Here is an 18554-nt window from a genome sequence, read left to right as displayed (position 1 = left end):
CCCTGCCTCTCTAACAAGGAGGAAATCACTGATTACATTCTGAAAACAGCTCTATTCTTCTCTTCAGACTCTTTTGCAAACTCCGGTGACAGTGCCTTCACACACTGCTCCAGTGTGTAGTGTGAACCAGCCATTTGACAATCTGTCATTGACACATTTTCAGTTTCAGATTCTGGGTCACATTGGGATGAATGTAGCAACTATTGTGCAGTATTTTTTCCCAAATGCTACAACAAAGTACTCAAAAAGCACAAAAAAAGTTCAGGCACTCTCCATTATAATTACTAAAAATGCCTTTATTATCACAAAATGATCATTTTGAAAATTAGAACAATTCAATCCAAAGAGCAACTCAAACCAACTCAATCTGAGTCCAGGAAGCACTCTTTTTTGATTGATACATCTTATAAAAAATGGATGCAAATCAGCTGTTGGAAGATGGTTTCAGACACTGGTTAGATAATCTAACAAGCACTCTGAAGCATATGGAGACCTTTAGAGCACCGACCACCGCAACTGGGTGCTGAAAGCTAATGCTTCTTTGGTTATCAAAGCCTACTTCAGTTTTATTGCTGATACAGACTCAGACCAACGTTTTCAAATGGGTTGGAGTGCTGACTGATGAACAGCTCCATATTTGACTCCTAGGACCAGTATGCTCAACCACTTCAGATGAACTGATGCACACTTAAATGACTCATCTTGGAAGACATTACTGTAGCCCTTTTAAAGCAGAAATACAGGCAGTGTCTTTTTCCAGAATGGAGTTTGAGCTATGAAGTGAAGTCTGAAAGGTCGAGCACTTGGCCAAGATATCACCACATCACTGCTACTGAACACCTCCAAAAGTCGCACTGAATTTCTGCTTCTGTCCTGAAGCACTGAATGGTCTTAGAATGCAACACCAGGTGTCTACATGTCGGTAATGATGACAGGAACATCCTCTGATCACCAGGGCCGGGTGCTCCTGTATTGCTGCTTCTGCTTCACCCACTGGGCAGTGTAACAGTTCTCTCCCACAGTCCATGACCAGCCTCGTCTGCTCTTGTCACTCTCCTTCTCCAACACCTGTCTCTGGCTGACCAATGTGCCTCCTGCTTGACACTGTGGACTGTCCGACACTCTGGTCTCCTCTTCAGCACCAAAGCTTTCAGCAGCTGTATCCAGGTGTGGATCTATGCCGCTTAGGGGGGTCTGGCAGCAGAGGTCATTCTTCTTGGATGCAGGCAGAGGTGGAAGTGAGACAGGCTGAGACCTGGGTGAAGGGGCGTGACAGTACAGACTCAGTGAAATGAAGAGGAAGGATGAAGGTAGACAGAAAATGTTGGCTAAACACTGAGATCAAAATGAACAACATAATAACCCTCTGTGCAGACATATGTGACTGGAACACACTGCACTCTGACCCAACAAGTCCTCAGATCTAAACCTCAAAACCAGCCATTTCTCTGTGCCTTCTAGAACTCTGTTTCCCAAACCTTTTTTCTTCTGTGGATCAACTTTTTTAAATATGGTAAACCATTTTAGGCCAATTGAGGCCCTAACAGTAAATCTCAGGAAGAGTTGATTTGTGCATAAATAAACATTCCTGACTAGTTTTTACTGCCATTTCTACAACATCTTGTGTTATCTTAAGGGGTTTTAATGTAATTACACACATTTTAAATATGTCATAACTGAGAAATAAATTTATTTAGGCGAAGTTAACAGGCCATCTTATTATTTTTAATCTATATTTCCCCTCATCAGGAAAAAATATGGGTCATTTTAGCCTGCTTCATAAATGAGACAAAATAAGTGCATTTTGGCAGAACTATCAGGCTCTTATTTTTTCCTCTCATCAGTAAAACAATATACATGTTTTAAATATTAAATTTGTTGAATTTCTTCCATAGGCTTTTATTTATTTGGCGGCACAAATAAAATCTTCTGTGACCCACCTGTTGGTCCTGACCCAGTCTTTGGGAATCACTATTCTAGCCACATAAATCCATTAGGGGTGTCAATATTAAATTCAATGTCAATACTTAACTAAAAATTGATCAAAATTAACTTTCAATTTCAATAACTGAACGCAACACTTCAAAGACGACACAGCATAGCTTACCAGCCGTTATACCACATGATACCATAAAAACCAGTGACTTCCAAAGTGTGGGCTGCAAGTGGGCCTCGAGAGGTCATGAAAAATAAATAAAATGTTTTTAAGTTTCTTTTTTTTTTTAAGTTTTAACTTACCATTAAATATTTATCAATTAATTAAAAAAAAACTTATTTCATGAACTGTCATATTAACACCAGAACGTATCTTATATTTCGTTATTGGTACGATTAATCATGGGTGTTGATGTTGAGTTGTGATCAGAGTTTGGATGGCCTCAGAAGATTTTCAGATTTCAAGTTGGGCCTTGGGATATTTAAGTTTTGGAATGGCTGATATGGACCATAAAAGTGTAATAAAAGAAGAATTTGAAAATGTAAATGACAGCTGTCAGGGCATAAAGATCTGCTGAACTTTACAAATCAAGACTTCATAGTCTTACAATGGCAGAGCCGTCAGCGCTAAAGAAAAAGTTTCAATTGAAAAATCAAGTTGTGATCAAAAGTCAAATCAAATTGGGGATTCGTGGCAACCCTAATATACACATGAAAATGATTTATTTGTTTTTTGTCTGATCTGACTGCACTATGGCTAAAATATACAGGATTTACCCCTCCCACCGAAAAATGTATAGACTGATAAAATAATCATCGGCCACAACCCATCAGAACTGTGTGACCCCACCCTTTACTAAAACCGTCTTATTTTCTCACTGTTTTGCTGTGGACAGGATGCTTTACCTTGGAAAGGATCGCTACAGAGAAAGACCTTTTGTTAAAGAGTAGGATCCTTTTAGTTTAACCAGAAACAGCTGTTATGTCGCTCTGGTCAAAGCCACCAGGTTCCACGTACAGAAACAGTCATTTTGTCATCCTAAAACAAAATCTATTCCAACTAGTAGTGACAGCTACTATAGTGACTATGTAAAATTCACCAAGTATTCTGGCTGTTTCTCTGCAGCTTCTCTGATGTCAGACTCCTGTCATGATATTTTTATTCTTTCCCCAGTTTGAATGGATTGTGTTTTATGATGATAAACTTACTGTTCAACAAAATCTTACTCTTTAACAAACAGGTCTCTCTCTGTAGGGATGCTTTCCATAATGTTGTCTGTGGCTGTGCCTGCATCTGCAGAGACCGCGCCCTCTGCCACAACTTTCTTATTTTCTCATGATTTTGATGTGGTCGGGACGCTCTACCAACCCAAAACATCTGGTGAGTGCTACGGTTGAGAAAATGTAGTGCCAAAATAAAGTACTGTGTGACACCAAAATAAAGCAATGACAAAAAATTTAAAGAGCATACACCGAAACAATACAGATTTTTTTAGGCGTGCCTTATTGATGTGGGTAAAATATGTTTTTCGTTTTATGTTTTTTTTGTTGCAATGTCTCTATCTGTAGGGTCGGCTGTTATTGAGCTGATCTAATGTAGCCTGATCTCTGATCTGGTCACATTACTTCTCTGCCTTGTCAGGGAAACGTGAACCTGGATGTATAAAACATTTTGTTAAAAATGAAAAATTAAAATTCAGTCATTATCTAGTCACCCTCACGCTGACTGAAGGTCAGGTTTGGTTTTTTTAGTCCACAAAACACTGCTGGAGTTTCACAGGAAAACAGTGTTGTAGAATCTCCCAAACAATGGAAGTGAATGATGACCAGTTTTCAAATGTAGACAACAACTGGGGGAAAAAAAAAAAAAATGCCTGCATACTGCTCGTCTGGTGTAATCCAAGTCTCCTCAAGCCTCAACATGCCAAGTTGATTAAAACATGTTATTTACACCATGTTTTCATCCTGAATCTTCACTGTAGATCCTCAGCTTGGAGCCACGTTCACATGCACACATACACTGTGTGAACTGTGTGTGTGTGTGGTGTGACAGTGTGCAAATGGAGTGTCAGGACTTTAGGAGACATGGATTATGCCAGATGAACAGTATTGAGGCATTTCAAGTTTTGTTTTTGTGTTTTTTCCAGTTGTTTTTTCTGGTTGAAAACTGGTCACCATTCACTTCCATTGTTTGGGAGATTCTCCATCACTGTTTTGTCGACTAAAAAATTAAACCTCACCTTCAATAAGCATGTGGGTGACTAGATAATGACTGAATTTTCATTCTTGGGTGAACTATCCCTTTAATTCAGAAATGATCGTGTGGCTGATTCTTTCATGCTTGTTCTGAACATTAACAGTTTTTCTTTTGCCTTCTTAAACTCCCTCTCCACAGGAACGTAGAGAGACAATTGGCTTGTTTGTTCTGGTTATGCAGAGCCTCATGCCTTACCTCCTCTGTGAGCCTCAACAACCTACGGTTCACCACAACATGCTGGACATTTACATACATCTGCCTTTAAGTGCTAGACAAAATGACCAATGGTGTCTTTTTTCTGGTTAAAATTGTGTTATAGTCACAAATGTCTGCACACAGGCTGAGTCTCTACACCTCCTCATTCTCTTGTATCATACTTGTTAACCTCCTTAACAATGACAAGTTCAATGTCCAGTTGTCTAGTGCAGTCGTGTAAATACCTGCTTTGTGGTGTGTGAATACTGGCCAACCTGTGTGTGTCTGTGTATCCCAGTGCATGTGACTGATCCCCCACTGCTCTCAGACCTGAGGAGGCACAAGGTACTAAGACATGAGGAAGGAGAGCAGTGCTGACTGCATCTGACTCTAGTCATTCACTCAGGGTGGCTTTCATTTACATTCAGATTCACATTCATGTTTACATTTTTAACATCTTTAAATTTGAACTTTCCCAGGACAAAAGGTTGTTCACTTTGGGTATATTTCTCCACTCAAAACCCAGGTTAGTATTAAGTCATATCTGTTCACAACAACTTCATGACTACACTGGTTACCACTTTTTCTATACATAGTACTACAGTGCTCTGAGGACAGACTAATATCATGGGAAGTCTTGGAGATAAGGAGGAAAAGATGATAGTTTTGCAGTCCTAGAAAAATATAAACCTGTACTCTATATATCTATAGAGTAGATCTGTGTTTAGCAACCAGGATAAGAGGCTCACACTGGATTGGCAATCCTGTGGGTCTAGTAAACTGTTTCTGGAAGTGAACAGCAGTTAAGTATAATTTATTTGACATTTGTTTAATATGCTGTAACAGGTTCACATTCAGAAGTGCTTTCATAATCTGACAGATTTATTCTCTTTTCAGCCTCTAGTGCAAACAACACTGAACTTTCAGATGACACTGTAAGAGAGGCTAATAACTCATTTTAGAGTGAACTGTTGCTTTAAATGCATTAACGCTGATGGCTGCAGTTGAGACTGTTACATAATGACTCTAACAAATAAATGCATGATACAAATTCAACATAATGATAAATAATGAATGAATGGTTGGACTAAGGTTGGTTTAGAAGGTCAGCAGATTGATGATATTTTTGAGTTTGAGTATGGAACTTCCTTCTTGACCTTGGGGTTATTTTAACTCAAGATACGCTCACGCTTACGCTTATCCTCTTTTTGACAGTCATCTGTTCTGGGCTGTTTCTGTTCTCCGTGCACACTCACAATGCAGCTTGTTTTAGCCTGGCTTGAGTTAGCGTTGACTACACCAGGATAAATCATCTTAGCAGGACAGTTTGATCCTTGAGTGAAAGTTGAAGTTAATTCAAGCCAGGCTTTTTCCCTTAAACTCAGACTTATTTATCAGCACAGTCCCCTGATGAGGACTATGGGATGAGGCTGAAAGCTCAGAGAGAGAGTGGTCCTGGAGTGGGAGTAACTAAGGGTAATTTTTCAACCAGGACTCTATTTTCCTACGTTTTGTATCTAAGTGACTGATTTGGGCAACAGTTTCTGAAATTGGTCCAGTGTTGAGGAAGAGCGCTGCAGCTGGCAGAAGCAAAACTGAGCTGCAGGATAATCCCTGTGGGTGTCTGTGAACAGCCAATGTGTTTCCACTGAAGTGTTTGTTTTTGTGTCTGACACAACATTATGGAAAGGATCCCTACAGAGACAGACCTTTTGTTAAAGAGTAAGATCCTCTTAGTTTAACCAGAAACAGCTGCTATGTCGCTCTGGTGAAAGCCAACAGGCTCAATTTCCAGAAAGTAATTTTATCATCCTAAAACACACTTTATTCAAACTCTACAGTGACTATGGAAAATTCACCAAAAATTCTGGCTGTCAAAGCTGCTTCTCGCCACTGCTTCTTTGATGTCTGAGCTCCCTCTCCCTCCTGTCACGATATTTTTATTCTCTCTTCAGTTTGAATGAAGTGTGTTTTACGATGATAAACTTACTGTTTCTGTAAATGCCTGGTTAGTTTAACAACTGTTTCTGGTTAAACAAAATGGATCTTACACTTAAACAAAAAGCTCCATCTCTGTTGTGATCTTTGCCATAATACTGTCAGACACTTAGTATAACAATCTGAGCCTGTCAGTGACAAAAACAAGTACTCGTGGACTGACTTTGATGGTGCACAGTTGCCAATAAAACTGACTTTGCAGCTCAGTTTAGCTTCTCTTGGCTGCAGCGCCCTCCCTCAATACTAGACCCATTTCAAAAATTGTCAGACACAAAAACATAAGCAGAAAAATACTGAAGCTACACTTTAATGGAGTGCAACAACTTTGTCATAAAGTACTGGGATGCATTTATGAGACAAAATAACTCAAGGACGACTTAAGGGCTTTGTTTGAGCTTTCTTCAGCATCTCCCTGTTCTTACTGGGTGTCATTGCTTGTGAAACACTGGCTACATAACAAATGGTGGTATATGATGCCTGAGTCAGTTCCTTTCACTGATGAAGAGCGTGAGATGTGGTTGAAAGGTCTAAAAATATAAGCAGCTAGATCTTGAGTTAAAATAACCCCAAGGTAAAGTTATCCTTTGAGATTATTCTCTCATCTAGAGTACATCCCAACAAGCAATGACAAAGTGCCATCCATTATGGTCCATGAAGAAGTGATTGAAAAACTTCACTTAAAAAACTTCACTTCACTGAAAAATCTTCACTGAATCCTGAACACTGTTCATCATCTGTAGAAACTTTATTAAAAATGTTTTTGTCCTTAGACATACAGGTATGATTTGGTCTTTTGATCATCTGAAGAAGATCAGAGAACTGACAGTTAATTAATTGCATGCAGGTGATCAACAAGGTGTAGGATTCTTTGGTTTATTCATACAAATATATAAAATCTTTCATCTAATTTTATACCAAATAATTACAATGATTCAGAGGCTCTTTTTAATCTCTGCCCACTGAATAAACATTTTGACTACATAATATTACAATCCCAATTCTGCAAAAGTTTGGATGTTGTGTAAAATGTAAAAAAAACAGGATGCAATGATTTGCAAAACCTTTTCAAACTACATTCAGTTGAATGCAGTACAAAGACAAAATATTTAATGTTCAAATTGATTAACTTGATTGTTTTTTGTAAAGGTACACTCTGATTTTGATACCTGAAACATGTTCCAAAATAGTTGAGGCAGGAGCATGTTTACAACTTTGTTACATCTCATTTTCTTTTAACAACAGTTGTTAAAAGAAAAGGTGGACCTGGACTCATTTACTTCAAAGCCACGCTGTTGGAACATGTTCACAATGTATCTTGGCTGAACTAAGCAGGGATGTCTCTGAAAAAACATCGTCTGGATGGCAGCACATGTCGCTCCAAAACCTGTATGTACCTTTCAGCATTAATGGGCCTTCACAGATGTGACAGTTAAATCATTGCATAATCAGCATCCAAACTTTTTGGAATTGGTGTTGTTCAACATGATGACCAGTGTAACACAGTAAATAAGCTTTCTTACCAAATTGATTGATATGGTCAGTAAGTCTTCACATGAGTCTAACAAGGTTATTAACTGCCATTAAATGTCCCCACTAAACCTTACCTGGCAAGTGTCTGTCCAGCAGTCCAACATCTTTGCTGTCCATGTGCCGACTGTACAGGCTGCATCTGGCAACTAGTCCCTGTTGGCTACCAGAGAAATGGTAACAGCCAGCAAGGAGGATGAGAAGAAAACCGAAAAGGCACAGAAAAGGAAAGCAACAGAGACAGGAGCACAAGAGGAGATGGATGTGCAAGTCAAAGGACAGTTAGGAAAGACAACAGTGAAAGAAAAAAAGGGGGAATAAAGGAAAAAAGGACATAATTAAACTGAGTAAAAACAAAATATAACAGAAAAGAAGATAAAAATGTATACATGGTGTATCAATCAACTCAAATGCATACAAAATAAAAAGCCACAAAATGGAAATAAAGACTCTGGAATAGAAGTTGCAGCATTATCTTAAATCAAACAGTTTGTTGGATAAACACTATTTCATGTGTGACAGTTGTATGACAAAAGGCAATGTCACATGTTCAGTTTGGTGGCAGATAGTTTAATGGGTTCTACAAAAAGGCAAGCAGATAAGACAAAGCCATCATGTTCCCTCTGCTGGGTAGATAGATAACAACTACATTTGAAAAAGGCTTCAGGGAGTCCATCGTTCTCTCAGATCTCTCAAATAATCATTCTAACAACAGTAGACTCCCCTTCTCCAAAGTCAGAAACAGGCTATCTATCAGGCTAAAACACCACAGCCGTTCCTTTAAAAGGGAAGAGGCAGTGGTTCCAGTCAGAGGCTGGTCAATGGAAGCCCAGCTGAGATCTATTAAGGGAACTGTTGAAGTATTATCAGACCATGATGACAGTGAAAAGAAGAGACATGTTACACAGAATTAAAATAAAGAAGATAAACAGGGTGAAATGGGTGAACAGAAAAATGAAGGGGAGGGGAGAGTGAGAGAAAGAGACAGTGTTAGAAAGCCATGGTCGAGCAGAACAAGAAGTAGGAGAAAGTTAGGACTGCCTCTTTGTGCTGGACACAATACGTGATTAATGAGAGGAATGCAACATCGCTCTGCCAAGCTGAGCAGACCTGGCACTCACATCGGCCTGGCTTTTATACACAACACTTCCCACTCTGTTACCTCGTCACCTCACTCATCACTGCTATTAAAATACTACACATAACATTTCAACATCAGTAAATAACAAGACATTCACGCAAGTATATTACAATGCAAGCACTAGGTGCAGATCAGTAAGTCAGCACACTGACTTGGGGAAACCAGGAATAAGGCTTAAAGGGATAGTTCACCCAAAAATGAGAATTCAGTCATTATCCATTCACCCTCACACTGATTGAGGGTCAGGTTTACTTAGTTAGACCACAAAACACTGCTGGAGTTTCACAGGAAAACAGTGTTGCAGAATCTCCCAAACAATGGAAGTGAATGGTGACCAGTTTTCAAACATAAAAAAAGAAACAGAATAGAAACATAAAATGCCTCCATACTGCTCGTCTGGTGTAATCCAAGTCTCCTAAAGGCCCAACATGCCAAGTTAACTAAACACAAAATGTTATTTACACCATGATTTTATCCTGAATCTTCACTGTAGATCCTTAGCTTGAAGCCACATTCATGTGCACATGCACACTGTCTGAACTGGGTGTGTGTGTGTGACTTTAGGGGACTCAGATTATGCCAGACAAGCAGTATAGAGGCATTTTTTGTTGACTAATGGGATTCTGCAAAACTGTTTTCTTGTTAAACTCTACCAGTGCTTTGTGGACTAAACACGACAAGTAAACACGACCATCAATCAGCATAAGGGTGCGTAGTTAATGTCTGGATTTTCATTTTTGGGTGAACTATCCCTTTAAATGGGTGGTTTACTTGTTTTACTGACATATACAATATAAAGATGGACGATATGGAAGCTCCCCAAAAGTGAAGCCAAAACATCTGGATGGCCACCTGCTTGGCTGGCTGCACCCCCACCCCCTTCATGTTAGCAGAGGGAACATGGGCCAAAATAAAAAACAAAATCAAAAGTACACATCAAAAAAATGATTCCCAACAATGTTTTCTGTCATTTTATAGTTCTAATGACACTGAAAAATGACATTTTTCTGATCAGTTTGGTTTTATTTAGTTAATTAAGGTTATAAAAAAGTGGGTTCACATCATGCTGAAGCTGAGCTCTGCTCATTATTAAGTCAGCTGGGTGTATGGGCGGGACCTCCGTACTGTGGCTCCAGCCATGACTGTACTGCACAGACTTCAAATGACATCGCCAACTACAGATAGCAACTATTCTATCTGGGATATTCTGGCTTCAGTTTTGTACAGTGGAGGAAGCGGAGATGCGTCAGCCATCTTCACAGAAAGCCTAAGTCACACCCCTTCCAGTGTGCCCCCCTGGGACATTAATTCAGAAAAAATATCAACAGTAATCTATGGTAAGAGAAATTATTTTTTGGATTTAGTTTGAACTGTGTTGTTTGTCAATTTAAAATGCAGTTTTACAAGTCAAAAAAGTCTCTATTTGTGGTCGATTTGTTATCGTTTAGTTTAGCTTTACGTGAAACTGCTCAGTGAACTACATCTCTTATCTCACACTACACTAACACCAACACCAACCTCACTGACCCTTGTAACGCTGTCTTACCTGAAGTGTTTTATCAGTGACTCCTCGTGTTTTTACCAACCACGAAGAGAAAGAACAATACCTTCATCCTGGTATGAAAACACAAAGGCATCATAACTTCAGCAGCTAATGTTGGGAGAAAATCATGACATCACTTAGACAACCTCTGGGTGTGTAGTCTTTCTAACTGTGGATCTTCACAAGTCTAATACTTCAACACTTCTGCAACTGTCTTGACTTGAAAAATGATCTTTTAAAAATGACAAACAATTCAAATGGGATCAAAAAGTCATTTGCCTCTTAGCATAGACTACAAATCATTTTTTTAATGTCCCATGGTGGTCCACTGGACAGGGCATAACTTAGGCTCTCTATTTTCAGTGTATGTTTTAGACACCTGGTCTCAGGCAGGCTCTGATCTAGCTTTGTATCAAAGGACTGTGAAGTCATATCTGCACCAAAATGTCTCTCAATCAGTCGTTTTGTGTTTAAGTGTTTCCTACTTTAGAACCTGGTCTCTGCATGTTTTAAACAATGTAGACAGTGACCTCTAACTATCCACAGTGTTATATATCAGTGTATTAAATATCTACAAACTACAATTACATGATATTATTTGCAAAACATGATTGTGACATAATGTGAGGGCTGTCCACACCACGAACAGTAACTATGACAATAATGATGATGTGAACCATTTGAGCATCCACTCTGATGAACAATATTAATATTATTCTGATGATATTGATGACCTGTTACTGCTGTATGTTGTGCAGGGAAACAAAATGAAAACCAGAAATATGTGGGTTTCTGACATTCTAAAAAGATGAGAGGAATAAGCAGAATCTAACACCTGTAAGGTGTTATCATCTTTTGAAGACAAATTTTATTCATACTTTTGGTATAGTCAGGATCAATTCAGTACATCAAGACCCAAATGAATTGAGACCTCATCAGTGCAAAAGACCATTCCACTTTATGTCTCAGGTTAAATTACGTTTTTATATTACATTAGATAAATATGTTGTAGAGCACAATATTTTCTGGATGTTGATTTGATTGCAGTTATAGTTGAGGTTTGGACTCCATCACCCACTTGAATTTTTAATTCAACATGCTTACAGGTATTGTTATAGTTACTGTAGACAGCCCTTTAGAACTTACTTCAAGAATTATATATCAAGTGGAATTTACTGTAATAAGAGTAACTGAATACAGCTGAAAGACACAGATACCAGTTAGTTACCAGCTAAGTGACATCAACATCAGATTATTTCATTTGAATCAATGAAACCACCAGAATGAATCAGCATGTAAATTTGAGATATGATCTGAATCTCTGACAGAACAATCACTGAGAAGGCTGGGAGGCTCTATTGATAATGATACTGCATTTAAAAAGTAAATACACACTAGTTATGAAGTCTCTTGAACATCTGACCACACCTAATGCAGCACAATGTTGGTATTATAATACCACACTACATTACTGCTGCACAGGGTCTGGAAAAAGCTTGTTGTCACGACTCGTTGCCGGGGCATGCCAGATTATTAGACTGGGTGAAATCTGGATTGCTCTGTGGTCCAAAATAGAAAAAGCTGCTGAGCAACTAAAGCTTTAGGACGTTAGCCCTTTATCCTGAGTCTGCAGCAAGTGATAACTTCTTCACCTATGAGGGGAAAAGCAGCAGAGAAAACAGGGTGACAAGATCAAAATAACGCCTGAGGCAGGCTCTGAGAAACTCTGGATAATTCACAGACCTCACTGTGAACAGGTTTCTTTGAAATGACTTTCTTCCAAAGATATAGTCTCTATAAAAACTTCAGACCAGTGCACAGTGCCATCTGTGGATTATCCAGAGACAGGGACATACTTACTGGAAAGAGATATTGATGATGAGTCTTTGAATTTAACTTTTTAATGCTGTGAGCACCACAAACTAAATTATTCATCCATAAAATGATGGAAAGTACAACGCTCCCACCCTAATCAACTAATGCTGATTACACCCACAGAAAATGTGTTTGAAGCACCCATGCTTTTATCCACAGTAGCACTGTGGCTCAAGAAATATTAATGTCAGTAAGTTGGTGACCACTTTGGTCCAGACTGAAATACTTCAAAAACTACTGGGATGGATTGTGATGAATTTTGTACAGAAATTTATGGACCCCACAAAATAAATCCTACTGAATTTATTAAGCCCCTAACTTTCCACCTGGGGCCAAAACCAGAAAACCAAAACCAAACTTTTCAGTGAAATATCTCCATATGTTTCTTCTAACTTTGTCATCTTCAACACCATCAGGTCATATTTTCAATCTGTCCAATACTTGGGTTGAGGATTTTCACCAGGGTCAGGTGTACTTATGTTCAGTGTGTATTGGTAAAGGTTAGATTGCTAATTCACTGAACTAAGATTTAGCTCAATGTACTACTGTGACTACATGTAGACTAACAGAACTGCTAGTGTGACCTTGTGAAGCTGGTTTAAATGCTTCCAAAACAACTTGATGTAGTCTACTCTTGTAGATTTCTCAGTGGCTGACACACTCGATTACAGTTTGTTTCAATTGTTTTGGCTCAATTTTCAAAACAGTCTTAAAATTCTCTAAAGTCTAAGTGTAACTGTAACAAGTGTTTCCTGGGACATCACAATCCTTTTGCATGTTTGCAAAAGTCTCACCCAAAAAAATTCATTCATGTTTCAAAACCTGGTTGTTGTTTCATTAAATTGGCCAACGCAACCAAAATGAAAAGTTGATCTGTCATCGTGTGAGCTGCACTGCTCAAAATGTTTAGACATTTTTTCAATATTGACAGTCAATCCTGCAAATGTCTGCAAAAATCTGTTATGTTTCTTCTTTTTTTTGACACACTGACTGTCTACTGTATTCTACAAGAATATAGGTTTTGGTTTTCAGATTCAAATTTCAATGTATAGTAAAAGGTAAAAGGAAATACACATTTCAGCCCACCTTCAGACTCATTTATATAGTGAATTTATTTGTGCAGTAATATGTTACATGCAGGTGGTAAATACAGGTGGATAAACAGTGTTTTTCCCCATGATTAACACTGCTGATCAGAAAATAGATGAGAAAATCTCAGCCTCATTTCAAAGAGGTGATGAACTGAGTTTATTTTGGTTTAGCCCCAACTACACCCCTGATTACATTTACTATGAACAGAAAATTCACATTTCATCTTTCATGTAAAGACATATATAGATAATATGCCACAAAATGACCTCCATGTGATTCCTAGTTCATTGCTGTCACCTGGCAGCTCATTTACCATCACAAACATTACATATCATAGATATGTTTGGAAAATACATGTATGTCTGACAGATTGTGATAACTGAATGGATCATTTTGCATGTGTCAGGTCAAACAATAAAGGATGTTTAGAAGTTGTGAAGAGTTTGACTTTTTCACTGAGAATCATCTCAGTTGTGATCAGTGAGCCATGTGCAGGTGGTTACTATGCAAGTCAAAGACAATTGTTCTGACTCTTTTGGACACGTGCTAAGATGTGTACAGTTTGTTTGGATGAATGAGAAATTCCACTCTGTTATGAGCAACAAACTTCTTTTGAGAATTTAACCTTGTGTTTTGAAAAACAAAATTCTCAATTGAGAACTGAGCCAAAGCCAATGAGAAAAACTGTAACAGTAACGTAGTCGCTGCACCAGCGGGTCCATCAACATTATCAAAAACTCCTGTCCCCCCTCCAGTGGACCATTCACCCCACTGTCAACTGGGAAAAGGTTCAGCAGCATCCAGGCCAGAAGCACAAGAATGTCCCACAGGCTGATACCGAACTCTTTACTCCCCCTGCCGAGCACTGCAGACTCACAAGGGTTTAACAATGCTACAGTGGTAGAATGTAACCAAGTACATTTACTCTTCCTTGGCCATTTGCCAGGGAAGTAAATGTACATTTTGTTCTCCCAGTGCGATGTCCATTTTGTAGATGAAGAGGATAATAAATTCTACCTGGAACCTTACATACTAAAATGTAAGGTCTGGAATCCACTCTTTAAGACATCCTGTATTTATATGAGAATTGTTCTAAAAGATGACCCATCCAGATACAGATCACAGTTACTTTAATACGTGTAACTTTGGCCAGCAGGGCTGGATGTGTGTCAGTTCTTACCTGGTGCGCCTTGCCCTGCAGCGATCGATGAGAGGGGACTGTGGGCTCTGATCCCTGTTGCCCCCAGGGGCAGAAGCTGGAGCGGCTCTGGGGGGCGCCCTGCTCGGAGACGATCCCACGCTGAGGGAGTGGGAGTACTGGGAGTATACCGACCGCTGGGGGGAGTGAGGAGGAGCAAACGGCCAGGGAAGAGCCCTCTGCTCCTGACGTACCGCTGAACAGGAAAATCATTCCATATAGTGACTTCATTTATATGCAAACAAGTAGTTATTGTATTTAGTTTCAACATTAATGAGGGGTTGGGTTTGAATCACATAAAAGTCTGAGTGCTGAATGCTAATCTAAATGTTTTCCTTCACGTCTAAGAGAATTTTATTTTTAGACTGACTGCTGATTAAGTAGATCTAGGCTGACCCCTGTAAAATCTTGTAGGATGTGCTTTTTTCCCCCAAGTCTTTTCTCTATTGCATTATAGGAACAAATGCCAAGAGTTTGTTTACCTTCTCTCTCCATTAAAGAGTAGGGTTTGATCTCTCCGTCCGGCTTTTTTGGGGGAACCTTTCTCAACTGGGCCGCTGTGGAGGAGAACACACTTAGAACAGGGCCAGAAACACAACATAATGGGATCCTCGTCCCTCCCCCTGCAATATATTCTGACATACTGCCCTCTACAAGCTACATTTGAACAGTATTTCCTCTGACAGTACTATAAAATGATATAATGGTGAAGGCTGAAATACTGGTTGTGAAAGCTTAAAAGACCAGTGTGCAGGATTTAGTGGCATCTAGCAGTGAGCTTGTAGAGTCCACGAAATTTGCAAAAAAAAGTTAAAGGCCAAATCTAGAGCCAGTATTTGGTTTGTCTGTTGTGGGCTACTGTAGAAACATGGCAGTGCAACATGACATCCTCTGTGGAAAGGGAGCTGCTCCCTTTGTGGATATAAAGGGCTCATTCTAAGGTAACAAAATCACAAAGTTTTATTTTCAGGAGATTATACGCTAATGAAAACATACTATTCCTGTCATATTTCTGCCAGATCCCTCTTAATCTTACAAACTGGACCTTTAAAGTGAGGATCAACCCTAAAACAGAATTCACATAATGGTCCTGAGTTCTTCAATAGAACAAAATTTCTCCCAGAACTTGAAACTGGACTACATGTCATCAGCAGAGACAGCGCCTGACTTTATTTCTCAAAGATTAAACAAATGGCAATCTTTTATTCAGCCATAGTTAACAGCTGCACCAGTTCATTATTATTTATATATAAACTAACCAGCCACTTCATTAGGTAAACCTGTTCAGCTGCTCGATAATGCAAATATCTAATCAACCAATCACATGGCAGCAACTCAATGCATTTAGCCATGTAAATGTGGTCAAGATGACGTGCTGAAGTTCAACCCAAGCATCAGAATAGAGCAGAAAGGTGATTTAAGTGACTTTGAATGTGACATGGTTGTTGGTACTTCACAAACTGTTGATCTACTGGGATTTTCACACACAACCATCTCTAGGGTTTACAGAGAACGGTCTAAAAAAGAGAAAATATCCAGTGAGCTGCAGTTCTCTGTTTGAAAATGCCTTGTTGATGCCAGAGGTCAGAGAATGGCCAGACCAGTTTGAAATGATAGAAAGGCAACAGTAACTCAAGTAACCACTCATTACAACCAAGGTATGTAGAAGTATCTGTGAACAGACAACATATCAAACCTTGAAGCAGATGGGCTACAGCAGCAGAGGACCACACCGGGTGCCACTCCTGTCAGCTAAGAACTGGAAACTGAGGCTACAATTCACACAGGCTCACCAAAGTTGGACAATAGAAGATTGGAAAAATGCTGTCTGGTCTGATGAGTCTCAATTTCTGCTGCGACATTCAGATGGTAGGGTCAGACTTTGGAGTAAACAACATGAAAGCAGGGATCCATCCTGCCTTGTATCAACAGTTCAGGCTGCTGGTGGTGGTGTAATGGTGTGGGGGATATTTTCTTGGCACACTTTGGGGCCCTTAGTACCAACTGAGCATCATTTTAACTCCACAGCCTACCTGAGTATTGTTGCTGACAATGTTCATCTCTTTATGACCACAGTGTACCCATCTTCTGATGACTACTTCCAGCAGGATAACACGCCATGTCACAAAGCTCAAATCATCTCAAACTGGTTTCTTGAACATGACAGTGAGTTCACTGTACTCCAGTGGCCTCCACAGTCGTCAGATCTCAATCCAACAGAGCACCTTTGGGATGTGATGGAACAGGAGATTCACATCATGGATGTGCAGCCGACAAATGTGCAGCAACTGTGTGATGCTGTCATGTCAATTTGGACCAAACTCTCTGAGCAATGTTTCCAGCACCTTGCCATGAAGAACTAAGGCAGTTCTGAAGGCAAAAGGGTGCCCAACTCATAATGAAGTGGGCAGTGAGTGTATGCGTGCGTGCGTCTATGTGTGTGTATCTAAATTCTAAATTCTGTTTTGAAGTAGATTTTTAGTTTACAGATGCTATTTAATTCATCTTTATCAAAGTCACTGAGGTGCCTTTAAAACCAATAAATGGAACTCTGGTTAAAATGACTGGTAGCCTCAATGTGACCCCAGTCCAACTGTTTTACCAAAGTCTCTTAAATTTACAACATATATAAGGCATTCACTTGTTTCCTTAAACTGTGTCCCATGCTCTTATCTTTGTTGAAGTTCAACATGTTAGCTTTTCCACCACTGCATTTCTAAAAGCTTTGATCAGGTGATCTATCCAGCTTACAATGGCTACAGAACATGTCTGTGAGCAACAAGCAGCACAAGACACACTAAACAGGTACAACACACATGCCATTAACCTAAAATGGCACAAAAGGGGCAATAAAAAGGGCAATAAAAAGCTATTAAGAGTTATTAAGATGGAATAATAACACATTACTGGTATAATCCACAATTTTACAAGCACAACATCAATCATCATAAATGTTTAATTTTGATTAATGAAAAGATACACCTTAATCAAGCACATAAATCTAAAATATGTGCGTCAATACTGGAAGATCATATTTTTGCACACTAACAAGAACCAGGTAGCTACAGACAGTGTTTACATACAGTATCTTAAAGTACAGTCTTGCATTAGCCAATATAGCTAGAATTTAATTAGCTACATGAGCAAACAACTGAGAGACAAAATGGAACCAGAAGTTCACAGTGAGTGACAGTTGCAATAACACAAAATATTAAAACTACAACCCAATAACAAAACAGTTACTCCCATGCGTCTTGATAAGGACGGGAATTCAAAAGAAACATTCTAATATTGTTTCTTCAACTATTATTTAATGAACACCGTTTCCCACAAGCCTTTAACTGGACCACAGTGAATCCAGAGATGGCAGGACACAATCACAGAACTCTGTGTGACACCATGAGATTAAAGCTAAAACTGTGGGCATATAATACAAATTTACAAATTACTGTGCGCACTGCTGTGCAAATAAACCTTCACAGTAGCTGTACATTAATCATTGGTCAACTTGTACTAAAATCTTAACTTAAAATCAAGGGCTTAAAATTTTAACAGCATCTTTTTGGAGAAGTCAATCATTTATTTTTAATATTGGTGGTAAAGTAAATGATGCTCAAGCTTTTACTTTTTTCAGCAACACCTCACAGAGAGATTGAGCTGAGTTACAGAAGCTGGTGGAATAGCAGCCAAGGTGGTGTCAGGACTTTGTCTCTCTTTAGCTAACTGTTCTATTCCAGCAACTATGAACTATAAAACTGGTGGTGCTTCTGTCCCTGCTGGCACGTGTTGTACC

At 39.1% G+C, this 18554-nt stretch overlaps 1 protein-coding gene across 5 annotated transcripts in view; it reads right to left on the bottom strand.

Annotated features, from left to right (window-relative positions):
- Nucleotides 1-275: 275 nt before the first annotated feature.
- The window catches only part of atat1 (alpha tubulin acetyltransferase 1), a 32089-nt gene continuing 13810 nt past the window's right edge, over nt 276-18554 (bottom strand). Inside the window, exons 8-12 of one of the 5 annotated variants that reach the window (XM_084739065.1) lie at nt 15244-15318; nt 14744-14957; nt 7990-8075; nt 4633-4717; nt 276-1255 (exon numbers count right to left, since the gene is read on the bottom strand). In XM_084739065.1, the coding sequence (XP_084595191.1) occupies nt 949-1255; nt 4633-4717; nt 7990-8075; nt 14744-14957; nt 15244-15318 (767 nt within the window). In that variant the 3' untranslated portion in view covers nt 276-948. The remainder of the gene's footprint in view (nt 1256-4632; nt 4718-7989; nt 8076-14743; nt 14958-15243; nt 15319-18554) is intronic. The other 4 variants (XM_084739066.1, XM_084739068.1, XM_084739069.1 and 1 more) reach the window with 4 other exon arrangements.

This window comes from Lutjanus erythropterus, chromosome 16 (genome assembly GCF_056507025.1).
Source record: "Lutjanus erythropterus isolate fLutEry1 chromosome 16, fLutEry1.hap2, whole genome shotgun sequence".
NCBI lineage: Eukaryota > Metazoa > Chordata > Actinopteri > Lutjaniformes > Lutjanidae > Lutjanus > Lutjanus erythropterus.
The sequence above is the reverse complement of the archived record's forward strand: the minus strand, read 5'-3'. Positions and strand labels throughout refer to the sequence as shown.